The 27,828-nt window shown below is 42.1% G+C and overlaps 1 protein-coding gene across 3 annotated transcripts in view; it reads right to left on the minus strand.

The window, feature by feature from the left end:
* The window catches only part of nalcn (sodium leak channel, non-selective), a 250,290-nt gene extending 223,218 nt beyond the window's left edge, over positions 1-27,072 (minus strand). For 2 of the 3 annotated variants that reach the window (XM_039014190.1, XM_039014189.1), the window contains exons 1-5: positions 25,799-25,906; positions 25,271-25,453; positions 6,467-6,550; positions 6,002-6,141; positions 5,760-5,888 (exon numbers count right to left, since the gene is read on the minus strand). In XM_039014190.1, coding sequence (XP_038870118.1) covers positions 5,760-5,888; positions 6,002-6,141; positions 6,467-6,550; positions 25,271-25,453; positions 25,799-25,906 — 644 coding nt within the window. Of the gene's footprint in view, positions 1-5,759; positions 5,889-6,001; positions 6,142-6,466; positions 6,551-25,270; positions 25,454-25,798; positions 25,940-27,030 lie in introns of those variants that run through there. The other variant, XM_039014188.1, reaches the window with a different exon arrangement.
* Between the last annotated feature and the right edge of the window lie 756 nt (positions 27,073-27,828).

Below are 27,828 nucleotides of genomic sequence, written 5' to 3' on the forward strand. Positions count from 1 at the left end.
GGCAGCATTCACAGCAAAACTGAAAGCGCAAACCACCGCATTTAACCATGGCAAGGTGACTGGGAATATGGTTGAATACAAACAGTGTAGTTATTCCCTCCGTAAGGCAATCAAACAGGCAAAATGTCAGTACAGAGACAAAGTGGAGTCGCAATTCAACAGCTCAGACATGAGACGAATGTGGCAGGATCTACAGACAATTACAAAGGGAAAACCAGCCACATCTTGCTCCCAGACAAGCTAAACACCTTCTTCGCCTGCTTTGAGGATAACACAGTGCCACCGACACGGCCAGAACCCAAGGACTGTGGGCTCTCGTTCTCCGTGGCTGACGTGAGTAAGACATGTAAGCGTGTTAATCCTTGCAAGGCTGCCGGCCCAGACGGCATCCCTACCTGCGTCCTCAGAGCATGCGCAGACCAGCTGGCTGTGGTGTTTACGGACATATTCAATCTGTCCCTGTCCCAGTCTGCTCTCCCCACTTGCTTCTAGATGTCCACCATTGTTCCTGTTTCCAAGAAAGCAAAGGTAACTGAACTCAATGATTATAGCCCCCAGTAACACTCACTTCTGTTATCATGAAGTACTTTGAGAGGCTTGTTAAGGATCACCTCTACCTTACCTGACACTCTAGACCCACTTCAACTTGCATACCGCACCAATAGAGCCACGAACGATGCAATAACCATCGCACTGCACACTGCCCCCCATTTGAACAAGAGGAATACCTACGTAAGAATGCTGTTCACTGACTATATATCTAAGCCTTCAACACCATAGTACCCTCTAAGCTCATAATTAAGCTTGGGGCCCTGGGTCTGAACCTCACCCTGTGCAACTGGGTCCTGGACTTCCTGATCGGCAGCCCCCAGGTGGTGAAAGTAGGAAACAACACCTCCACTTCACTGATCCTCAACACAGGGGCCCTACAAAGGTGCGTGCTCAGCCTCCTCCTGCACTCCCTGTGCACGCACGCCTCCAACTCAATCATCAAATTTGCAGATGACACAACAGTAGTAGACTTGATTACCAACAATGACGAGACAGCCTACAGGGAGAAGGTGAGGGCCCTGGCGGAGAGGTGACAGGAAAATAACGTCAACAAAACGAAGGAGCTGATCGTGGACTTCAGGAAACAGCAGAGGGAGCACGCCCCTATCCACTTCGACAGGACGACAGTGGAGAAGGTGAAAACTTCAAGTTCCTCGGTGTCGGCCTCCCGAGTGGAACAGTGGTCTAAGGCACTGCATCGCAGAGCTAGCTGTGCCACTAGAGATTCTGGGTTCGAGTCCAGGCTCTGTCGCAGCCGGCCGCGACCGGGAGACCCATGGGGCAGTGCACAATTGGCCCAGCGTCATCTGGGTTGTGGAGGGTTTGGCCGGCAGGGATGTCCTTGTCCCATTGCGCACTAGCGACTCCTGTGGCGGGCCGGGCGTAGTTCATGCTGACACGGTCGCCAGGTGTACGACGTTCCCTCCGACACATTGGTGCGGCTGGCTTCCGGGTTAAGTGGGCAATGTGTCAAGAAGCAGAGTATCTGGTTGGGTTTCGGAGGACGCACTGCTCTCGACCTTCACCTCTCCCGAGTCAGTACGGGAGTTGCAGCGATGAGACAAGACTGAAACCAAAAAACGTGTAAATAAAAAATAGGGGGATTTTTTTAAATAAAAAATAAATACAATGAAAATAATCAAATGAAACAAACTTCTTCTTTTTTTCTCAGTGTACACATCACTGACAAATCTGAAATGGTCCACCCACACAGACAGTGTGGTGAAGAAACAGGCTGTATCCCCGCCTGGTGCTGCAACTGCATCGCCCGCAACCACAGGGCTCTACAGAGGGTGGTGCGGTCTCCCAACGGATCACCGGGGGCACACTGCCTGCCCTCCAGGACACCTACAGCACCCGATGTCACAGGAAGGTAAAAAATATCATCAAGGACATCAACCACCACAGCCACGGCCTATTCACCCCGCTACCATCCAGAAGGGGAGGTCAGTACAGGTGCATCCAAAGCTGGGGCCGAGAGAGAATGATAAAGGCTATCAGACTGTTCAACAGCCATCACTAGCCGGCTACCACCCTGTTACTCAACCCTGCACCTTAGAAGCTGCTGCCCTATATACATAGACTGGTCACTTTAATAAGGGGGATACTTGGTCAGTTGTACAACTTAATGCCTTCAACTTAAATGTGTCTTCCGCATTTAACCCAACCCCTCACAAGCACTTTAATAATGTTTACATACTGCTTTACTCATTTCATATGTATATACTGTATTCTATTCTACTGTATTTTAGTCAATGCCACTCCGACATTGCTCGTCCTAATATTTATATATTTCTAAATTCCATTATTTTACTTTTAGATGTGTGTGCATTGCTGTGAATTACTAGATACTACTGCACTGTTGGAGCTGGGAACACAAGCATTTCGCTACACCCGTAATAACATCTGCTAAACACGTGTATGTGACCAATAAAATGTGATTCGATTAGATGTCATCCACCTACGCACTCCAATAGTGAACGGAAGCCGCTTTCCCGCCAGTTGGTTATTTCACTCCATGCATCAACCACTGTTTGACGAAATATGCAGCCTCTCGATGCACGACAGGTGATACTCCCGCCCAAACTCTGTACGCCACGGGCTCCCCAACCCTGCAGGAACAGGTTTCATTTGGGAAAGCAAGTGAACATGTTTTCACAATGAAACATATTTCATCAAACTGTTGACAGCTCCTCTCTCTGCATGCTTGAGAAAGTAATGAAGGAGAGATGGGGAGGAGATGACAACGCACGGTGGTGAGATATTCTGTAGCTTAAGGTAGTCTAATGTGTCACCCTATTAATTATGAAATCATTTAAAAATCCTACTCCTAGGCTATTCAAAATCAATATTCACTATTGTAGGCTAACTCTGTAAGCCGCCCTGGACAATCAACGAACCAACTGCATTACCTAGGCCTATAAATTCTCTCCCAGACTCATGAATAGAAACTTTAGATATTAGCATAAGGTAACTAGGCCATCCAGTATGCATAATAATACAGTCCACACAAAGGCCATTACTAGAATTGGTTTAATTTTGGAATATAGGCTAGACCAATTAAAGACATCTTTAATCAGTTTTCCCCCCAAAAAAATTTGAGGTGAGTAATATGCGGTAGAATATGTATTGTAAAACAAACGGCACAATCATTCTTTTTTTTATATATATTTTTTTTTAGGCTTGGGCTCATATATAGGCCTATGCATATGCATAAGCTCTAATATGTGTATGGGTGTTTTGAATGAATCATCACCTCAGAAAGCGCAGTCCATTTCGTTGTTAGGCTTTGAAACAACATCCACAATGACCATATTTTCCACTCAGTGTCGAGCTGTTTTTTTAATCTTCTTTCCTCAAATTGATCAATCACAGTGAGGTGAGTTTTAAAAGCACAATACTGTTTTGATGATAAGTGACTGGTGTGATTTTTGATGGCATTCATGTCAGAGTGGATAGGACAATAGAACCCTGAGTACCAGGCCATTAGTGAGTTGGATACTGCCAACGCATGTCCTGGGTGCATAAAAGGAGATTACCGTGACTCAACGGTCACGTGAAATTTTACTGCGGCCATGACTCATGACTGCCGGTGTGGCGGTAATACGGTCCCCGCACAGCCCTAGTCCCTGGCAATTGCAATATTAACTTTAACCAGACATAACTACTCCTCCCAAAGAGCCTGAGATGCCAACGTACAATAAGGACTCATTTACATATTTCACAAGATGTTTCATTCAATTCACCAAAAGGCCAAGGTCAATGTGAATAATCTCTCATATGGAATAGGTGAAGAAACCCATTTTGTCTGCACATCCAGGAGCCCTTTTTCATCCACACACAAATACCCACCCCAGTCAAATTCCTCCTGCCCATTTCACTTTCAATCTCAATACAAATCCCCTCTGCTCTGTGTGAATGACTGGAGAGGGAGTCTGTGACTTTGTGCCAAAGGCATATGGCCTGTTAGAGATTAGACTGACTTGCATAAGACATGTCTAAAGGTTTTATAGTTGCCATGGTGCCTAGTGGCAGCCTAGGCAGAGAGCTCATGTCAATTCTGTACATATTTAATCAAACGCAATCGTTTTATGTCAATATTTGTACAATAACTAAATGAGTGCAGAGCAAGTCTTGACATCATGAATTAGACTCCTGCCCATAAATGGGTGAAAATCAGCGTTGTCAACAAGCTAACTAATGCTAGCTAGCCGCTGTGTGTTTTCATTTGAATTACACCTGCTGACTTTGGGTTGGTTTCCACTGACGGTGATCCAAGAGGAGGCTATGCATGCAGAGTTGGTACTCAGGAGGAAACTTCTGAAGTAAGGAGTGGGCTGTACTCTGTGGGGAGCTTAAGTCCAAATACAGCGAGTCTGCAGATGGCGGAGATGTCTTGATGACATCCTCTGACCATCTAGCTTCCAGATCCTCTGATGACTGCGTCTGCCCATCTGGAGGCTTCAAGAAACACTCAAACAGACTTGTTGTAGCTGATCTAGCTACTGTTGTAGCCTATATTAACGAGCACTTTGAGATTCTGTCTGTAATGAAAAGCGCTATAAAAGTTGAATTATTATTATTAAAGCACCCCACTTAAACACACACATCAGGGGGATTGACAAAAAACTAGCCCAATAACCAAATCACAAATACACCGTCTAAACCACTTCTGAAAGGGGAAGGATCTATTCATGTGAAATGTGATTCTGTGCCTTCTATTTAATCTGAAAGTAGTCAATGTATGCAGTGTCCCCTGGGGCAGGAGAGCACTTGTCAACAAGCGGAGATGGACAGATCGATGGCAGAGTAGAGGCTTTAAATATACATCCCAGACAATACAGGACGTTAATGATTATGATTAGGGCTCGCTCTCTCTCTCTCGCGCAGCTCTAACTGTGATGGTGATGGCTTCTTTTGTTCTCCCACTGGGGGTTTCTGTTCTCCTCCTCGCCACTTACTCAGCATCTGTATACAAATATTAAACACCATGCACACAGCACAAATAAACTCGCATGGATGCATGCAAACTCACACTTACACACTTACACAGACGCATACAACATAGGCAACGCCATTAAGAGCTATCTCCATTTGTCAATTTCTATGAGTGTATTGGCAGATCATAAATAAACTGAAAAGACGCATACCACCACCTACTGCACTGGAGTGTGTATAGTCTGAACAGGTATGAAGCCAAGGTTGATGATTTACTGCCACCTGTGGTTATGTAATGATCGCCCTGCTGACCTGGATGGAATTCTATGATCCTTTCTTAACCCATCGCATGTCCCACCTAGTTGACTACTTCAATGGTGCTGCCCATGCTAAAAACAAACATCTTTGGGCCAAGTGCGCCCTTAATCCAACTCCACGGTTTAGACTGATGGACTACTGATGCAAGGCACACATCACCTCATAGTTTAATTAACTTCAACCCTTTCCCCAAACCAAAACTCTTGAACAAAAAGCCAACGCCGACCAGAGTGTCAATGACGCAGAAGTTTGAAGATCTGGATGGACTGACTGGCTCTCGGTACAACAGACACGCACCATGACATATTTCACAGCCAAATTGACAGACACACTGTCACAAGTTGCAGACGCACAGTTAGGTTAGCCTACAGTATGTTTATCCCACTGATATCATTGATACCATAGATAAAAATGTCTAATACACCAATCATTTTGTAAATGGAGGCCCATACCCATTCGTTGTGTCGTTGGTAACGCAGTGATGATTGAACGTTCCGAACATCTGAACTCCCAGAATTCCATACAGAAGGAGGAAGAAGAGCAAGAATATCGACACACTCCAGATCTGTTCCCCTGATCGCCTAAACAGAGAGAATGTTTTACATTAACCATAAACCAAGTATAGAGTTCCAATTCAAATGACATTTCATAAACCTACGCAGGTAACGTCACGTCCTAATAAAACCCTACGTACTTGAGGATGTTGGTGATGCGTGAGCGTGGCAGCTCGAAGCGGAAGTAGATCCTGAAGGCTCGGATCATGATGAGGGCTCTGGGGATTCTCAACATGCCCCAGGGAGACATCTGGTCAACAACATCCGCTATCTCAAACACCTGGGTGAGAGAGGGAAGGCTGTGAACTGAGACAGGTGCTGTACCTGGAAGACCACTGTTGTAAAGTGTATGCAAACGCACACACACATGCACACAAATGCAAACATGTACTAACACACCAGACCTGTGTTAAATAAATACAGATTTTGTTATCTTTGAAATACGTTACGTGCACTTAATTTAAATTGATTGGAAAAATGGAACCAAAACAATAGTCCCACAAGTGCAAACTCCGCCCACACAGGGTACAAACTACTTCAAAGAAAACAAAGATTTATTTCACCAAGGTCTTGGACACACACAGCGCGAGGTGCAACATTTGTACCTGAAGCACCAGAGACACCCAGAGGAAGAAGACCATGAAGCCGTCAAACATACACCAGCGATCCTTGACGTACGAGTTATCACCCTGGATGGAGGGGGGAGAGACAGGCAGAAGAAACAGAGAGAGAGAGAGTGAGATCAATGCCATTTAAATGTTTCGGTCACGCTTTAAATTACGTTCAGCTTATGAAGGCTTCAGAATGCCTTCATAGGGTACAACCCCAAATCCGTAAACACGGGCACCCTCATAGATATCATCCTGACCAACTTGCCCTCTAAATACACCTCTGCTGTCTTCAACCAGGATCTCAGTGATCACTGCCTCATTGCCTGCGTCCGTAATGGGTCCGCGGTCAAACGACCACCCCTCATCACTGTCAACCGCTCCCTAAAACACTTCAGTGAGCAGGCCTTTCTAATCGACCTGGCCAGGGTATCCTGGAAGGATATTGACCTCATCCCGTCAGTAGAGGATGCCTGGCTGTTCTTTAAAAGTGCTTTCCTCACCATCTTAAATAAGCATGCCCCATTCAAAAAATGTAGAACTGAGAACAGATATAGCCCTTGGTTCACTCCAGACCTGACTGCCCTTTACCAGCACAAAAACATATTGTGGCGTACTGCATTAGCATCGATTTTCCCCCACAATATGCAACTTTTCAGGGAAGTTAGGAACCAACATACACAGGCAGTTAGGAAAGCAAAGGCTAGCTTTTTCAAACAGAAATTTGCATCCTGTAACACAAACTCCCAAAAGTTCTGGGACACTGTAAAGTCCATGGAGAATAAGAGCACGTCCTCCCAGCTGCCCACAGCACTGAGGCTAGGAAACACTGTCACCACTGGTAAATCTACGATAATCGAGAATTTAAATAAGCATTTTTCTACGGCTGGCTATGATTTCCAGCTGGCTACCCCTACCCCAATTAACAGCTCTGTACCCCCTACAGCAACTTGCCCAAGCCTCCCCCATTTCTCCTTCACCCAAATACATATAACTGATGTCCTGAAAGAGCTGCAAAATCTGGACCCCTACAAATCAGCTTGGCTCGACAATCTGGACCATCTCTTTCTAAAATAATTAATCGCAATTGTTGCAACCCCTATTACTAGCCTGTTCAACCTCTCTTTCGTATCTTCTGTGATCCCTAAAGATTTGAAAGCTGTCGCGGTCATCCCCCTCTTCAAAGGGGGATGACCCAAACTGTTAGGCCCAAACTGTTACATACCTATATCAATCCTACCCTGCCTTTCCAAAGTCTTCGAAAGCCAAGTTAACAAACAGATCACCGACCATTTAGAATCCCAAAGCACCTTCTCCGCTATGCAATCTGGTTTCCGAGCTGGTCATGGGTGCACCTCAGCCATGCTCAAGGTCCTTAACGATGTCATAACCCCCATCGATAAAAGACTATACTGTGCAGCCGTATTCATCGACCTGGCCAAGGCTTTCGACTGTGTCAATCACCGCATTCTTATCGGCAGACTCAACAGCCTTGGTTTCGCAAATGACTGCCTCGCCTGGTTCACCAACTACTTCTCAGATAGAGTTCAGTGTGTCAAATCGGAGGGCCTGTTGTCCAGACCTCTGGCAGTCTCTATGGGGGTGCCACAGTGTTCAATTCTCGGGCCGACTCTTATCTCTGTATACATCAATGATGTCGCTCTTGCAGACGACACCATTCTGTATACTTCTGGCCCTTCTTTGAACACTGTGTTACCAAACCTCCAGACGAGCTTCAATGCCATACAACTCTCCTTCTGTGGCCTCCAACTGCTCTTAAATGCAAGTAAAACCAAATGCATGCTCTTCAACCGATTGCTGCCCGCATCCGCCCGCCCGTCAAGCATCACTACTCTGGACGGTTCTGACTTAGAATATGTGGACAACTACAAATACCTAGGTGTCTGGTTAGACTGTAAACTCTCCTTCCAGACTCACATTAAGCATCTCCAATCCAAAATTAATTCTAGAATTGGCTTCCTATTTCGAAACAAAGACTCCTTCACTCATGCTGCCAAGCAACTGACTATCCAACCGATCCTCGACTTTGGCGATGTAATTTACAAAATAGCCTCTAACACTCTACTCAGCAAATTGGATGCAGTCTATCACAGTGCCATCCGTTTTGTCACCAAAGCCCCATATACTACCCACCACTGCGACCTGTATGCTCTTGTTGGCTGGCCCTCGCTTCATATTCGTCGCCAAACCCACTGGCTCCAGGTCATGTATAAGACTTTGCTAGGTAACGCCCCGCTTTATCTCAGCTCACTGGTCACCATAGCAGCACCCACCCGTATCACACGCTCCAGCAGGTATATTTCACTGGTCACCCCCACAACCATCACTCGTGTTTAATTGCTAAATTCTAACTATTCCACCACTATGGCCTATTTATTGCCTGACCTCCCTAATCTTACTACATTTGCACACACTGTACATATACTTTTCTATTGTGTTATTGACTGTACATTTGTTTATCCCATGTGTAACTCTGTTGTTTGTGTCGCACTGCTTTGCTTTATCTTGGCCAGGTCGCAGCTGTAAATGAGAACTTGTTCTCAACTGGCCTACCTGGTTAAATAAAGGTGAAATAAAAGGTACTACATATACGTGGCATAACAGTGTGACATTATCACCCATGTCAAATGTGACATAACCCACTATGCTGAATATTATATAAACATGTGCTTTATTAACGGTGACATACTGTGTTGAAGGATGGCATACGCTCTTAAGTGAAGTCACGTTGGTCACATTACACCAATTCTCGTTCTCAGACATCAAATGTGGCCTTTGCTAGCAAATACAGAGTCCTGGGATAATCTCCCGGCGCATTTCTCATTGGCTTAATCTACCAACCAACCATCTCCCACATCATTTCCCCCCACGTATCGGTCCAACTTCTTGGTAATAAAGAGATTCTGTTTCGAACTCTTACGCATAGTTTTCCCAGAAGCGCAACACACATCGATCACAGATTTAAAAGGTGCAGTCTTTCTTCTTCTCGGGTGGAGACGTTAGCTAGTTAGCTATGTCCTTTGCTAATTAGCTAGCTGGAAGGTAGGGCATGCTTTTTTCTCCCTTGAAGCCAGGTTCCACTAGATAGCACAGCCACAAAGTCAAAATTGGTTATATCATGAAAATGTATATAAACAACAATTTGCGTCTAGAGTTAGGCATAAGGTTAGCAGTGTGCATTGCCTTTAAATTGTTTAACTTGGGTCAAATGTTTTGGGTAGCCTTCCACAAGCTTCCCACAATAAGTTGGGTGAATTTTGGCCCAATCCTCCTGACAGAGATGGTGTAACTGAGTCAGGTTTGTAGGCCTCCTTGCTCGCACACGCTTTATCAGTTCTGCCCACAAATTTTCTATAGGATTGAGGTCAGGGCTTTGTGATGGCCACTCCAATACCTTAACTTTATTGTCCTTAAGCCATTTTGCCACAACTTTGGAAGTTGTACATTTAGAAGACCCATTTGCGACTGAGCTTTAACTTCCTGACTGATGTCTTGAGATGTTGCTTCAATATATGGTCATTATGGCCAAACAGTTCTATTTTTGTTTCATCAGACCAGAGGACATTTCTCCAAAAAGTACGATCTTTGTACCCATGTGCAGTTGCAAACTGTAGTCTAGCTTTTTTATGGCGGTTTTGGAGCAGTGGCTTCTTCCTTGCTGAGCGGCCTATCAGGTTATGTCGATATAGAACTCGTCTTACTGTGGATATAGATACTTTTGTACCTGTTACCTCCAGCACCTTCACAAGGTCCTTTGCTGTTGTTCTGGGATTGATTTGCACTTTTCGCACCAAAGTACGTTCAACTCTAGGAGACAGAGCGCGTCTCCTTCCTGAGCGGTATGACGGCTGTGTGGTCCCATGGTGTTTATACAGATGAATGTGGTACCTTCAGGCGTTTGGAAATTGCTCCCAAGGATGAACCAGACTTGTGGAGGTATACAATTTTTTTTCAGAGGTCTTGGCTGACTTCTTTTGATTTTCCCATGATGTCAAGCAAAGAGGCACTGAGTTTGAAGGTAGGCCTTGAAATACATCCACAGGTACACCTCCAATTGACTCAAATGATGTCAATTAAAAGCTTCTAAGGCCATGACATCATTTTCTGGAATTTTCCAAGCTGTTTAAAGGCACAGTCAACTTAGAGTATGTAAACTTCTGACCCACTGGAATTGTGATACAGTGAATTATAAGTGAAATAATTTGTCTGTAAACAATTATTGGAAAAATGACTTGTGTCATGCACAAAGTAGATGTCCTAACCGACTTGCCAAAACTATAGTTTGTTGACAAGACATTTGTGGAGTGGTTGAAAAATGAGTTTTAATGACTCCAACCTAAGTGTATGTAAATTTCCGACCAACTGTATATCCGGAGAGAGCCATGATTTCGTGAAACAGAGTATGTTACAGTCCCTGGTGTCTCTCTGGAAGTAGATCCTCGCCCTGACCTCGTCTACTTTATTGTCCAGAGTAGGGTTGCAAAGGGTCGTAAACCTTCTGGTAAATTTCCGGAATTGTCCCGGAAATTTCCATGGGAAGGCCTGGGAATTTAGGGAATTTTGCTTAAATTCATCAAAAAAGTTAGCTTATAACAATAACCTTTTTTGTGGGATAACAATAAGGCAATTCTAGGTCTTGTGGCATATTTTGGTTAAACTATCCCCAAATCTGTCTGTAAACAATTGTTGGAAAAATTACTGGTGTCATGCACAAAGTAGATGTCCCAACCCGACTTGCCAAAACTATAGTTTTTTAACAAGACATTTGTGGAGTGGTTGAACAATTAGTTTTAAGGACTCCAACCTAAGTGTATGTAAACTTCCAACTTCAACTGTATTTCATGTTAGGTTGTATTTTGAGTGGATTATCCCTTTAATAAATTGACACGTGGGATAGGTATAGACTAAAGTGCATAATGGGAAATGTGTTCCAAGACACATAGTAAAGCACCCTTTGCTGGCTCTAACAACCGCCCAATCAATTTGCAGCCTGTTCTTAGTAAAATGATGGAGATAATTGAGTTTGACCAAATACAATACTATTTTTCAGAGAACAAGTTAACAACTGACTTTAGGCAAGCATATAGAGAAGGGCACCCAACTTGCATTGCCTTGACTCATATTTTAGATGATTGGTTAAAATAAATGGATAATACAATGATAGTTGGAGCTGTATTGTTAGATTTCACTGCAAGCCTTTGATTTCATTGATCATAAATGATTATTAAAGAAACTCACTTGCTATGGCTTACATCACATGGTTGGAGAGTTATTTATCTAATAGAACCTAAAGAGTGTTCTTCAACTGAGGTTTTTCTAACATCAGACATGCGCAGTGTGGTGTCCCTCAGGGCAGTTACCTTTAGCCGTTACTCTTCTCTATTTTTACAAATGATTTGCCACGGGTCTTACACAAAACAAGAATGACTATGTATGCGGATGATTCCATACTTAACATGTCAGCCCCTAAAAGCCAGTGAGCTCACTGAAATTCGAAATAAGCAGTTACAGTCAGTATCAGAATTGGTGATAAATGATACACTGGACTTAAATGCATCTAAAACTTGAAGAAGCTAAACTCCTAGGTTTAACATTGGATGGTAAATTATCATGATGAAGTCATATTGACAAAGTTGCTGTGAAGATGGGGAGGGGTATGTCTTATTAAAATACTTTTTTTTAACTCAAAAATCAACTGTACTAGTTGTTCGGTCTCTGGTCTTGTCCCATCTTAAATACTGTCCGGTAATATGGTCAAGTACAGCAAAAAAAGACCTAGCAAAGCTGCAGCTGGCTCACCAGAGCAACACACTTTGCCCTTTGCTGCACACAAAGAACTAACATCAACCACATACATGCCCGTCTTTCCTGGTTGAGGGTTGCTCAGTTTTTATGAGAAGCATTACTGTAATGAAAATTCCAGATTGTCTGCATAATCAAATAACATTCAGCTCAGACACCCATACATACCCCACAAGACATGCCACCGGGGGTCTCTTCAGACACCCATACATACCCCACAAGACATGCCACCAGGGGTCTCTTCACAGTCCTCAAGTCCAAAACAAATTCACAATGCAATGCATTGCACAGTATTATAGCAATGCACAGTATTATACAGAGCCATGATCGCATGGAACTCCCTTCCTTCTCCAATTACTCAAGCAAACAGCAAAATGACCTAAAAAAAAAGATTAAACAACATCTTATGGAACGGCAGGGATTGTGAGGGGACACACACACAAACATTTTCTTTTTTTTAAAGTTGTCTTGTTTGTATTTTAATTTTTTTGTATTGTTTGTATATCGTTTAAATTTGTGTGACTGTCCATGTCTATCAGCGTTCTGTTACTTGTCATGTTTTGTGTTTTTGTGGACACCAGGAAGAATAGCGGCTGCCTCTGCAAAAGCTAATGGGGATCCAAATAAACAAGCACCTAACTGCAGCAAAGAAGAAAAGCACTAAACAAATGACTGTGCTCCCTCAGGGAAACTGATCACAAGCCTCCTTTAGGATAATTTTGCATCATGATAAACAAGATAAATGGTTGATTAGACAATTCAACTGGGAGCCCACTAAAAGGCCACGAGGCCAGACAAACATGGCCATATCTAATTACCACTGAAGTGGGTGAGCACTTCATGCTCTCAAGGGATCACTCCTAGCCCGGTTGAAAGACCGCAAGCACATAGGAGAATGTTCTATGGACGGGAAACTCCTTTTAAAAGGATAGTTCATAAAAATGATGTACTCATATTTTTGTTTCTCAACTTTCCTTACCTTGAAAGCAGTCTATGGAGAAGGAGTGTGCATAGTGTGCAACCACACATTGGTTTTGTCAAACTAGCCACTGCCAAACAAATGCTAATATTAGCATTTCCTGCAACAACAAAAAGCATCTTCCCCGTTGAGCAGGTTTTAAATTCCGTGCTCAAATCATCTCTTAAAAGAGCAAATCCACCACCTTTCAACCTCAATTTCATTATCTGCAGCTAGGGTTGCAAAGCTACCGGTAATTGACCAAAGTCATTTTGGTGTAATGAAGGTAATCTAATCTAATATAATGCAATCTATGGTAATTTTGGTAATTTAAATTTGAATAACTTTTTTAAAAATGTATTCATATCTAGGGTACATTTGTTTTTTATCTGTTTCCATATTGTCCATGGGTTTCTAGTGGATAGACCATATGGTTAGCCTAATTAATGAAAAAAGCATCCAATCAACAATGGTATTATTTTCAATTAACTCTGCAACTCTTCCAACTAGTCTTTTTTCACACCTCCCACCCGTTTGGCCACAAAAAAATTACAACTAAGACATTGACAATACAGTAAAATAAATAAAAGTGTGTAATTTTTTTTCTTCAATAATAATATGTCAGGCTGAAACCCTCATAAAACACAGACGGTACTCACTACGTTAATTGTTCATATTTAGGATAATGTTTTACAGCTTTGTCATTCTTTTTCTTATTTTAAAATCATAATATTTGAGGCCACACAGAGGGCCAAAAATAATTACAGACAACCTTGATAATCTGAAGTACCCAAAAAGGCTACTAGATGTCATCTGACAAAATTCCATCATATTCCTTAAAAGTTAAATTCTGGTAGTTTAATGGTAAACTTCCAAACTTTCCAGTAATATAACCTTTTAAACCTTATCTTCAGCACAATACCAGTGTCTACATATATGATCTTTTTGTTTTTTGTTCTACCCAATGACAATAACTGTGTTCGAATACTCATACTAATCGCACTAACCCAAATAAAATCACATTTTATTGGTCACATACACATCGTTAGCAGATGTTAATGCGAGTGTAGTGAAATGTTTGTCCATAAGGACCTGAAGCGAGGCAACCATCTATGTCGGCCCCATCACTTATGTACTATTTGTGACGTGAATTGAGTATATAGTATGCTTATTGGTCATAGTATGGATATAGTTAGTATCCCAAAAGTTCCCGGATGTCGTACTAAATTCACAAAAATATGAAGTATACACGCAGGGGACACTATTTCCGTACTTTTAGGGCCGATAATGCAATTCTTCAGAAAATGGGCGTGGCTTCACAATGTTTTCCGATTTGAAGAAAATGTTGAGCAATATAATAAAGTAATGACTTATCAAATAAGTTACGTGACACGTTATGTTGGCTGACAATTTGTTAGCTACGCTATCGTTACGAACCACATAGCATTACAGCAGTATGTACCGGTATGTTAGCTAGTTACCCAACGTTAGTTGGATACTAATACATTGAACTCGCCAGGCAGTATATTAACTATCTGCTATCTAACTAACTAACAAACTTTTATTGACATCATTCTTAGCTAAGTGATATAGTCGTTGTGCGTTTCAATGGACATTGTTAATTCTGTCTATCTACTCCGAATTCAAAGCACTCTCAACGCAACGTTGAATATGGCCGGTGTCAGTAAACGTAGACAAAAAAAAGCGTAATGAAATGTTGCCAGCAGCACAGTTAGTCACCAACGCTCTGGATGATATGAAAACAGCCTAACCAGCTCTGCTATTGTGAGTAAAATGGTCAGAGTGAGGTGTTCTCTCATTTGTGTTTGGAAGTAGTTAGCCAACATTAGCCAGTTAACTTGGGTGCTTGACTGCCGTTGAACGCTCGGATCAACCCTACTCCTAGGCCAGCGCATCCAGTGTGCGGTCTGAATGCCCCCCGAGAGCGAAATGCTAAGAATTTACAATCTGACAAGGATCTGGATTTACGAAAGCCCAGAGCGAAGTCCGGCACTGCAGATTGTATTTACGAAATCGTAAAATGTTGAGCTAGTCATTTGTTCTACTAACAAGCTAGCAAGAGGTTGAATAGCAACGATATCAACTTCCGGTAGACAGGCAAAGCTCAGGCCTCTCGAGGCGCAGTGGTCTAAGGCACTGCATCGCAGTACTAGCTGTGCCACTATACATTCTGGGATCGAGTCCAGGCTCTGTCACAGCTGGCCGCGACCGGGAGACCCACGGGGCGGCGCACAATGGCCACAGCGTCATCCGGGTTAGGGGAGGGATTGACCGGAAGGGATGTCCTTGTCCCATCGCGCACTAGCAACTCCTGTTGCGGGCCGGGTGCAGTACACGCTGACATGGTCGCCGGGTGTACGGTGTTTCCTCCGACACATTGGTGCGGCTTGGTTGGGTTTCGGAGGACGCATGACTCTCGACCTTCGCCTCTCCCGAGTACGTACGGGAGTTGCAGCGACAAGACCAGACTGTAATTACCAATTGGATACCACGAAATTGGGGAGAAAAAGGGGTAAAAAAAGATATATACATTCGAAGTCGGAAGTGTACATACATCTTAGCCAAATGTTCACCGGACGTGCTACCTGTCCCAGACCTGCTGTGTTCAACTCTCTAGAGACAGCAGGAGCGGTAGAGCTACTCTCAATGATTGGTTATGAAAAGCCAACTGACATTTACTCCTGAGGTGCTGACTTGTTGCACCCTCGACAACTACTGTGTTTATTATTATTTGACCATGCTGGTCATTTATGAACATTTGAACATCTTGGCCATGTTCTGTTATAATCTCCACCTGGCACAGCCAGAAGAGGACTGGCCACCCCTCATAGCCTGTTTCCTCTCTAGGTTTCTTCCTAGGTTTTGGCCTTTCTAGGGAGATTTTCCTAGCCACCGTGCTTCTACACCTGCATTGCTTGCTGTTTGGGGTTTTGGGCTGGGTTTCTGTACAGCACTTTGATATATCAGCTGATGTAATACATTTGATTTGAAATTTGATTAAACTCAGTTTTCACAATTCCTGACATTTAATCCTAGTAAAAATTCCCTGTCTTAGGTCCGTTAGGATCACCACTATATTTTAAGAATGTGAAATGTCAGAATAACAGTGAGAATGAGAATGATTTATTTCAGCTTTTATTTCTTTCATCACATTCCCAGTGGGTCAGAAGTTTACATACACTCAATTAGTATTCGGTAGCATGGCCTTTAAACTGTTTAACTTGGGTCAAACATTTTGGGTAGCCAACCACAAGCTTCCCACAATAAGTTGGGTGAATTTTGGCCCATTCCTCCTGACAGAGCTGGTGTAACAGAGTCAGGTTTGTAGGCCTCCTTTTTCAGTTCTGCTCACAAATTTTCTATAGGATTGAGGTCAGGGCTTTGTGATGGCCACTCCAATACCTTGACTTTGTTATCCTTAAGCCATTTTGCCACAACTTCGGAAGTATGCTTGAGGTCATTGTCCATTTGGAAAACACATTTGTGACCAAGCTTTAACTTCCTGACTGATGTGTTGAGATGTTGCTTCAATATACTGTGGATATAGATACTTTTGTACCTGTTACCTCCAGCATCTTCACAAGGTCCTTTGCTGTTGTTCTGGGATTGATTTCCACTTTTCACACCAAAGTACGTTCATCTCTAGGAGACAGAACGCGTCTCCTTCCTGAGCGGTATGACGGCTGCGTGGTCCCATAGTGTTTATACTTGCGTGCTATTGTTTGTACAGATGAACATGGTACCTTCAGGTGTTTGGAAATTGCTCCCACGGATGAACCAGTTGTGGAGATATAAAAACAAAATTCTGAGGTCTTGGCTGATTTCTTTTCATTTTCCCATGATGTCAAGCAAAGAGGCACTGAGTTTGAAGGTAGGCCTTCAAATGCATCCACAGGTACACCTACAATTGACTCAAATTATGTCATTTAGCCTAACAGAAGCTTCTAAAGCCATGACATCATTTCCTGGAATTTTCCAAGCTGTTTAAAGGCACAGTCAACTTAGTGTATGTAAACTTCTGACCCACCAGAATTGTGATACAGTAAATTATAAGTGAAATAATCTGTCTGTAAACAATTGTTGGAAAAATTACTTGAATCATGCACAAAGTTTATGTCCTAACCGACTTGCCAAAACTATAGTTTGTTATGCAATTTGTGGAGTGGTTAAAAAACGAGTTTTAATGACTCCAACCTAAGTGTATGTACATTTTCGACTTCAACTGTATTGCAAAAAATACCAAAAAAGACAGGCGAAGCTCTAGTATGCTCAACTGAAACGATACCGTTTACAGTATACTAAAATGAACTAATAGTATATAGTATGTAGTATGCTCATTAAGTATGTAGTATACAGTATGTTAGTCTGGGTATTCAAACACAGCCTATGAGATTCGTTGTGATGTGGGGAGCAGGAAAATACCCTGTGATGTCAATAACCATGTTTCCACCAACCATTTAATTCGGGATGAATTACCTGATGCATAAAAAAAGTCACGACCGGGCTGATGGAAACATGAAATGCCGGGATAATTTTATAAATGCCGACAGACAATTTGTTTGTTCGACATGGTGGGATCTTTGCATGTCAATAAAGTTAATTATGCGAGAAATGGTAGTGGAAACAGATTTATGAGCAAATATTGATATAATAACCATCAAATCGAAGTAAACTTATGTGGTCCTCCCACTACGACCTGGCAAAGCATGCATTCTATTAGGCTACAGATGAAATAAATTGTGAACTTCACAGGGTGATGAATGTGCAAGGAGATGTTCCAATAAATATCGAGGGTCTTATTCTGGTGACATGATGATCGATGCTTGACTGCCGTTTGACAACAACTATCGTTCTTATCCATAATAATCTCATAATGTAGGTAGCCTACCTGCACTGTATCTGCGAGCTGTTGGCTAGCAAAGATCAGAGTGGGCACATGTGCTATATAAACACAGCAGTTTTAGTGACACAACCATCAGTGGAGTTGAAAAACCAATGGAAACTTATTTAGCTTGTATTTTATTTTATATATGTGCATTACGTCATCACGCACATCCTTTTATCTTTTTGCAGATTTTTTTATATTCGCATGAAAATGTCGCAAATTGGATCGAAATCTAGCTACAGACAAACATTTACGACCGTATTATCTTTCTAACCACAGATCATAGAAAAGCACTGTTTTCACATATGTAGATACTGGTTTGGTGCTGGAGATAATGAGTATGAGGTTGAAAAGTGACTCACTCATAGGCAGAGAGACACTGTATTCGTCAGTGCTCGAGTGAGTGCCTGCGTCAGTTAAGTTGCATGAATAAGTGTAGGTGGATGTTCAGGCTGGCTGCCCACTCAAAGATAGAGGATCTTTATTCTGGTAAAGATGCTGTATACTCCAGTGGTCTTAGAGCCAACTGCTCATAGATGAAAATACAAAGCCTGAGCTTCCGTCATAGAGGTGTAGTCATATAGACTGAGTGAAAATACTTATTTTCCACCATAACTTACAAATAAATTCATTAAAAATCCTACAATGTGATTTTCTGGAATTTTTTTTCTCATTTTGTCTGTCATAGTTGAAGTGTACTATGATGAAAATTACAGGCCTCTCTCATCTTTTTAAGTGGGAGAACTTGCACAATTGGTGGCTGACTAAATACTTTTTTGCCCCACTGTATATTTCCATATATTTGTGTTAGCTGCATGTGTGACATAACTACACCAGTCCTATTTATGGTATAAATTACAATACCTTTTTTAAACATTATCGAAAAACACGTTTTCTTATTGAACCTTTATTTAACTAAGCAAGTCAGTTAAAGAACAAATTCTTATTTACAATTCCAGCCAAACCCTAACCTGGACGATGCTGGGCCAATTGTGCGACGCCCTATGGGACTCCTAATCACAGCCGGATGTGATACAGCCTGGAATAAAACCAGGGTCTGTAGTGACGCCACTAGCACTGAGATGCATTGCTTTAGCCCGGTGCGCCAATCGGAAGCACACAATATTTGTTGTATTATTTGTTCTGTCTTTTCTGGTGGATTAAACTGAAATTGCAACCAAATTTTTATAGCTTGTTTAAAAAATAACAATATTTTGGAGACTATTTCGTCTTCAAATAACCGAAAGTGAGCAGTTGTAATCTGAAAAAAGGGAAAAAGGCCATTCTTGCACTTATTTGCTAGAGAACCCGTTCGGATTACGTATAACTTTTGTATGACTGATGACATTAGTGAGAGGTCTAACACTTTCATATTTAATAATTTCTGCCCTCCGAATTCATGTTCATTATATAAATAGGCCCTTTAAATATTGTCTGGCTTGCCAGAAATTTGTGGAGTGGTTGAAAAACGACTTTTAATAACTCCAACCTAAGTATATGTAAACTTCCGACTTCAACTGTACACTAAGGTTGGAGTCATTAAAAGTCGTTTTTCAACCACTCCACAAATGATAACAAACTATAGTTTTGGCAAGTCGGTTAGTACATCTATGTTGTGCAGGACACAAGTAATTTTTCCAACAATTGTTTACAGACAGATTATTTCACTTATACTTCACTGTATCACAATTCCAGTGGGTCAGAAGTTTACATACACTAAGTTGACTGTGCCTTTAAACAGCTTGGAAAATTCCAGAAAATGATGTCATGGCTTTAGAAGCTTCTGATAGGCTAATTGACATCATTTGAGTCAATTGGAGGTGTACCTGTGGATGTACTTCAAGGACTAACATCAAACTCAGTGCCTCTTTGCTTGACATCATGGGAAAATCAACAAAAAAACAGCCAAAACCTCAGAAAAAAAATTGTAGACCTCCACAGGTCTGGTTCATCCTTCGGAGCAATTTCTAAACGCCTGAAGGTACCACGTTCATCTATACAAACAATAGTACGCAAGTATAAACACCATGGGACCACGCAGCCGTCATACCACTCAGGAAGGAGATGTGTTCTGTCTCCTAGAGATGAACGTACTTTGGTGCAAAACGTGCAAATCAATCCCAGAACAGCAGCAAAGGACCTTGTGAAGATGCTGGAGGAAACAGGTACAAAAGTATCTATATCCACAGTAAGACGAGTCCTATATCGACATAACCTGAAAGGCCGCTCAACAAGGAAGAAGCCACTACGCCAAAACCGCCATAAAAAAAGCCAGACTACGGTTTGCAACTGCACATGGGGACAAAGATCGTACTTTTTGGAGAAATGTCCTCTGGTCTGATGAAACAAAAATAGAACTGTTTGGCCATAATGACCATCGTTATGTTTGGAGGAAAAAGGGGGAGGCTTGCAAGCTGAAGAACACCATCCCAACCGTCAAGTACGCAAGTGTTGTTGGGGTGCTTTGCTGCAGGAGGGACTGGTGCACTTCACAAAATAGATGGCATCATGAGGTAGGAAAATTATTTGGATAAATTGAAACAACATCAAGACATCAGTCAGGAAGTTAAAGGATGGCCGCAAATGGGTCTTCCAAATGGACAATGACACCAAGCATACTTCCAAAGTTGTGGCAAAATGGCCGAAGAACAACAAAGTCAAGGTATTGGAGTGGCCATCACAAAACCCTGACCCCAATCCTATAGAAAATTTGTGGGCAGAACTGAAAAAGTGTGTGCGAGCAAGGATGCCTACAAACCTGACTCAGTTACACCAGCTCTGTCAGAAGGAGTGGGTCAAAATTCACCCAACTTATTGTGGGAAGCTTGTGGAAGGCCACCCGAAACATTTGACCCAAGTTAAACAATTTAAAGGCAATGCTACCACATACACTCAATTAGTATGTAAACTTCTGACCCACTGGGAATGTGATGAAAGAAATAAAAGCTGAAAGAAATAATTCTCTCTGCTATTATTCTGACATTTCACATTCTTAAAATAAAGTGGTCATCCTAACTGACCCAAGACAGGGATTTTTTACTAGAATTAAATGTCAGGAATTGTGAAAAACTGACAACTGTCACACATTAGATCTGGTACAAGATAATACAAAGAAAAAACCAACTGTTTTTGCATTTTTTTGTACCATCATCTTTGAAATGCAAGAGAAAGGCCATAATGTATTATTCCAGCCCAGGTGCAATTTAGATTTTGGCCACTAGATGGCAGCAGTGTATGTACAAAGTGTTAGACTGATCCAATGAACCATTGCATTGCTGTTCAAAATGTTGTATCAAGACTGCCCAAATGTGCCTAATTTGTTTATTAATAACTTTCATGTTCAAAACGGTGCACTCTCCTCCAACAATAGCACGGTATTATTTCACTGTAATAGCTACTGTAAATTAGGACAGTGCAGTTAGATTAACAAGAATTGAAGCTTTCTGCCCATGTCAGATATGTCTATGTCCTGGAAAATGTTCTTGTTACTTACACCCTCATGCTAATCGCATTAGCCTACATTAGCTCAACCGTCCCGCAGGGGACCCACCAATCCTGAAGAAATTTTAATTGTTTAGCTAGCTAGCTATATGTCTTAAGCTAAAGTGTACTGCTAGCTAACATTAGCTGGAGCTAACATTAGCTGGCTGGCTCCCTAGCAGAGGTTATTATTTGTTTCCCAGAGAAATTGTAAAAAACACAATTTCACATTTTGCTACATAAGACCGAATCCAGATGGTGAGTCACATATTCAGCGTCAGTGCCAATACCATATTTACAATGCAGGGATACTGAAGTGGTAGGGTTAGATATAATAAACAGAGTAGCAGCAATAATAATTGTATGTGATTGTGTGTGTGTAGTCAGTATACATGTGTGTGTGTGTTATGCGTGTGTGAGCAAATTAAGTGTGTGCGTGCGTGCGTGCGTGCGTGCGTAGAGAGAGTGTGTGAGTGTGCATAGACAGTGAGTAAATATAAATAAAATAGAAGGGTCAATGCAGATTTTGTTAGCTATTTAGCAGTCTTACGGCTTAGGGATAGAAGCTGTTCAGGAGCCTGTTGGTGTCGGACTTGATTCTCCGATACCGCTTTCCGGACCTTCCTTTTAACACCGCCTGATATCGAGGTCCTGGATGGCAAGGAGCTCAGCCCAAGTGATACACTGGGCTGTCCGCGCCACCCTCTGCAGCGCCATGCAATCGAGGGCGGTGTAGTTGCCATACCAAGCAGTGACTGACGCAGCCAGTCAAGATGCTCTCAATGGTGCAGCTGGAGAACCTTTTGAGAATTTGAGGGCCCATAACAAATATTTTCAACCTCCTGAGGGGGAAGAGGCGCTGTCACGCTCTCTTCCTGACTGTTTGCGTGTGTGTGGACAATTTTAAGTCCTTAGTGATTTGGGACACAGAGGAACTTGAAGCTCTTGACCTGCTCTACTGCAGCCCCCCCCCCCCCCCCCCCCCACCCCATTTCCTGTAGTCCACGATCAGCTCCTTGGTCTTACTGCCGTTGAGGGAGAGATTGTTGTCCTGCTAGGTCACTGTAGGTTGTCTCATCGTCGCCGGTGATCAGGCCTACTACTGTCGTGTAATCAGAAAACTTGATGGTGTTGGAAACAATCAGAGTAAGGTACTTAATTGTAACCTGGAAATGATTTGATATTGAAAGAAAAACAGCTGCATTGGACTTTTAATATCCAATTCACAAGCGTAGTGTTGCAAGCACAAGATTCCAACTATGTGAGAGATCAAAACCACACTAACAGGTTGAATAATATTATGTGGAGTCTTATTTTTGGGAAGGGGGAAAGGGACAATGAGCAATAACTCATAGAATCTGTGACAGAATAATAAATAGGCTGTCTAAATGAGTAAAACTGTGTGAAACATCATACCACATTTTGGGGGAAAAATAAAGGGACTTTATAATGGAAACATTGGGCTTTCACTCGCTTGGTATTGATTCACACATATCACACAATCATCAATAGCATCCATCATTTTGATGGTCAACTTGACATGTTGCTATTGATACGGACAACAATCTATTTTTACTTTGATGAGTACTCTGTGATGACAGACAGACACGCTCACACACACACACAATACAAAATAATTATCCCTCATCCCTTTTAACACCGGGATGGCAAATGTTAAGAGGCGGTATTGACCTGTCCACACTGACAGAAGCATTACCCAAATGACTCGGCTGTTTTCCGCTTTGGCGTAAACAGTGTTTCAGTGTGCGTCTGATGACTTCCTGTCAGTGCGCTTGTTATCCTTGATTTGCCAATTAAGCTGTCTACACTTTCCACCGCAGTAATTTAGGCCTTTCATCTGCCAGATTCCTTGTATCCGGATGCTTCTGTAGCACACCATCTATTTCCCTGGATCTGTCTGACCCTATCAGACCTGGGTTCAAATAGCATTTTGATTTCTTTCAAATATTATGAACATTTGATTGATCCTGCATGGAGTGCTAGGTCGGTGGGCAGGGTTTGCACTATTGGGACTACTCCATTGTTTCGTTGAACCAGGCAAACTCAACCGCAGCCATAGTATTTGAAAGAACGTGAATACTAATAAAGATCCATATTAATGGGGTATTATTGGACAGAAACATTTGAGTAAATGTCAAAGGGTCATAATTTAAAGGACCGCAAGCTGGCACTTATTTTATTATTCTGATTGACGGTTGTCAAACGCATCCATATAATCAGCAGATCAAACACTTAGTGGCTAAGCAGAAGCCATCACTCAAAAGTCAGAGAACACCCAAGGACACTAATATCTGAATAGAGGGCATATGATGGGAAAGTGAGGCGTCACACCCCTCTACCACAATGGATTTCGGATCCACTCTTCCCCCAATTTCAATGGAGTTCTGTAAACTGTGCCAGCATCTACGCTACAATCAACTATCAGAGTGGATCCGAAATGGCCTTTGTTTACAGCATTGCTAGGGCACTTTCCCACTGTATTAAATTACACTACAGATCACTTGACTCTGGTGGTGCTCTTGAGCTAAAAAGGGTCGTCCCTAAATGACCAGAAATATGAATAGTCTCCTTTTATTGTGGCAGTTTTCTGTCAAATGTGTTGTGATGTTTAAATGCACATAAAAAAACATTTACACTCTGGGGAATTGACGTATATGGACAGGCCCAAGTTGAAATGTTTCTAAGAGAAAAAATGTGAGAAGCATATGCATAATCATGGTAGCAATTGAAAGGGAGGCCATTGGAGATTACGGGGAAATTATCAGAAAAGGTGAAGCAAACAACAGTTCACCTGACACACGACCAAATTCAGCCATTACACTGTTGATTTTATATGCTTTGGATCTTCACCGTACTTTTCGAAGGCATTTGTTGAGAATGAAATCTGGAAATTCTCTGGATATATTCAGAAACATAACAAGAATATGCAGTAGGAGACAATGACAAGGGTTTGAGTGAGAGGTCTAACTGATGTCTCCAAGTCGCCATACACCTTTTTAACGTGTGCACAGTTCCTAAGTCATTTAAATACACTTATATGACTCAGAGAAAGAGCTTTCAACTATTAGGTACTTGTTGGAGCTCTCCTGGCTGTGACTTTGGAGGAACTGAAGCAAGCACACTTGTAGTTTTTAGTTTGGAACGCTGCCCTGCATCCCCACCATTACACAATTCAAACATGTTTCATTACAAATCGCAAAGTGGGTCAGATGGTCATCATTTAAAAGCTTATTATATTGCCAACACTAGCTAATTTATAAATGATCATCTTCCAGTGTTAGGCTTTCATAGAGCACTTTAGAGAAACAGTTATTCATTTTGGTGCACAAGGAATAGAGTTATGAGTGCATAAAGGTGTGACTCATGTGGGGGATTTTCTTCACAATACGGTTCACAATAATGAGCTCTGGCGTAATGTCTAGCATGTTACTGTAGAGCCAATGCGTTACAATTTATGCGCTTATCAGTGACCAAATCTGCCATTTCCATACAGTATACGGGATGTGAGTGTAAAGAGCTATGTAAAGTTAGATTTGAAAGCTTGGGCATAAAATGTACATAGTTATATTTGTTTTATTTTTTTGTGCAGAAAATGGATTGTTTTTATTATTACCTTGATGATTCCTCTGATGTGCATCTTGGCGATCATCTCGGCGGTGTAGAGGAACATGAGCAGCGTGTCCAGGGTAAAGGTCACGTACTGCAGCGGGGGGTAGTGCTCGAACGTCTTGGGTGTGTTCATACACACGCTGATGACGCTGATGATGGCACAGGCTCGCAGCAGAGAATGCACCCACTGGGGAGGAGGAGGAGGAAGGGGACAGACAAAGAAAGTTGAGAATCCACTCGTACTTGGGTCAAATACATAGTGCATGTCGATTACTATTTGAGTTGCGCTTGATTTAACTTGGGAGTTTGCAGTTTTGGGACTAGTACGTTGTAAAAAAAAAAAAAAACTATTTGAACGTGGGTTTACATTTTAATTGGATATTGAAACAAACCAAACAGCTGTAAAACTAAACAGTCTGAGTGAACCCATAGTGTACCTTTACTTTATTTGTAATTAATTGAATTGGCGTCTAAATGTGACAATTTTCCATTTCAAATATGGCCCATGTGACTGAAATAGTCACCCACTCACTGGTTTGTTGATCCAGAAGATGTCGGCGCTGTCGGCGAGGGTTTCGTCGGGCCCAAAGTCAGTCATGGGCTGGGCCTCAACCCTCGAGCTCTGCTTCCTCTTCAGCATGCTGGGGCTGGCCGTACTATACAGAGAGTGGATCTGATACACACACACGGCGGGAAGTAAGTGACCGGTGCAAAGTCTCAGAGTGGCAGAGTTATCTGGCTGCATCCAAGTCTGAACATCCTGAGAATTGTTTCAATTGTATCATAAATATTGAAGAGTTCAATCCATGGAATTCTACTCAGTCAAGTTCTAGTATTTAAAACTCTATGTGGATTTGATCCTCTTTGTTGGCATGGAATGTTCATAGAGTGGAACTGTCTTGAAAATTTGGTGCCAACTCGGCAGCCTTTGAAATGTCCAATCTAAAATGGAGTTTGGAGAACTGTTGTTAATCTATCCTTCTGATCAGAGTTATGTGGGGAGATGCTGTTATGGTGTAACACTGGTTCTGGTTATACATACAGTAGCTCTTCAAAGATGACAATGCAATCTTTGGCGTAATCAAGTCTTGACAACTGGCTTTCAGTTAAACATAGTGGGGAATATCCACTTACAATTACACTATGTCAAACTGGAAATTATTACCTCCCTGAGACGAGAGTATAAAAAAGGATGTAAAAAAGGTGCACAACTTTTTTATTTTTTGAATAAAAAAGCAGCACTTGGCTTGCTTCATTAATACCAATCAGTCTGCAAGCTTTCCGATATCAAAAAAAAGTCTGCCCAGATTTGGAGTTCCTGCCCAGATTCTATTCACAACATAAATAGACAACAGGTGTATGCTTTTGTTGAATGTCCATCGTGATAGACAACAGAGCACACATGTGAACACAGAACAAGTGTATTCACATTGAAACGGCAACTTCAGTAACGTACTTACCGAGACGTAAAGATCATACCCGATCTTCCCCATGTGTAATGAACATCAAAAGGCCAGTAGGCTACAGGTTTACAAGCTACAGCACAGTGACTGAGAGAGGGATGTATGTGATAGTCTCTCTGTGTGTGTGTGTGTGTGTGTGTGTGTGTGTGTGTGTGTGTGTGTGTGTGTGTGTGTGTGTGTGTGTGTGTGTGTGTGTGTGTGTGTGTGTGTGTGTGTGTGGTATGCAAGGGCCGATTGATTTGGAACAGAAGTACACATACAGGGAGATATGACGCCCTCAATGGAGACAAAGCACACATACCAAAGGGAAAAGTAAAGCTGAAATTGCTCCAGCACTGCACATAACATGCGATCAGGCATACCCTGTAAATAACACATAACAGTTAGTCAACCTCATGGCATATATGGTATACAATGTACATGTACAATACCAAACATCTACAGTACGATCGAAGAGAGACAAGAAAACGCCCACCAACATCTGACAGAGGCATATATGCAAAAAAAACACACTCAGTGGAGAGAGGTGTTGCGGGATAGGATGGCAGTGGGACAGTGGTGAGGGGTCATGTGACTCACTGTGAGCTGGCTCCTCATTGGTGCATTCATCCCCAGGTCAGAGGGGGGCAGAGAGACCAGCCAGAGATAGACAGGGGGAGCGTGATGCTCTATCAGTAGCTTAGGGTTACCTGTTGTAAGATAGAGAGAATACTACAGCGGTCAAATTACTGGAAGAGAGAGACATCATTCAACAGTCAAAACAGTCCACAAGTCAGGACTGTGTGCACATAGACCAAGTATCAATAGAAAACATAATCAATAATCATTTCAATAAGTGTCAGGCCTATCAATTCCCTCTTAATTAATGTCAGCCTTACTAGGCACCTTGATAAAATGAACAGTGACCCTGAACATATAAGCAAACTGCTTTCCAGTTGGACAGAAATGAAAGTCAAATCCAAATTATTCCATCCATTTGTTCACGACTCTGCCAAGACTCTCTGCACATCACATAAGCACAATATAATTAACCTAGTCCATGGACCATTATCAGTGACAATAAGTAGACTATAATTCCAACCTGTCTTATTCAAATAGC

The sequence above is a fragment of the Salvelinus namaycush genome, chromosome 19 (assembly GCF_016432855.1).
Source record: "Salvelinus namaycush isolate Seneca chromosome 19, SaNama_1.0, whole genome shotgun sequence".
Classification (NCBI taxonomy): domain Eukaryota; kingdom Metazoa; phylum Chordata; class Actinopteri; order Salmoniformes; family Salmonidae; genus Salvelinus; species Salvelinus namaycush.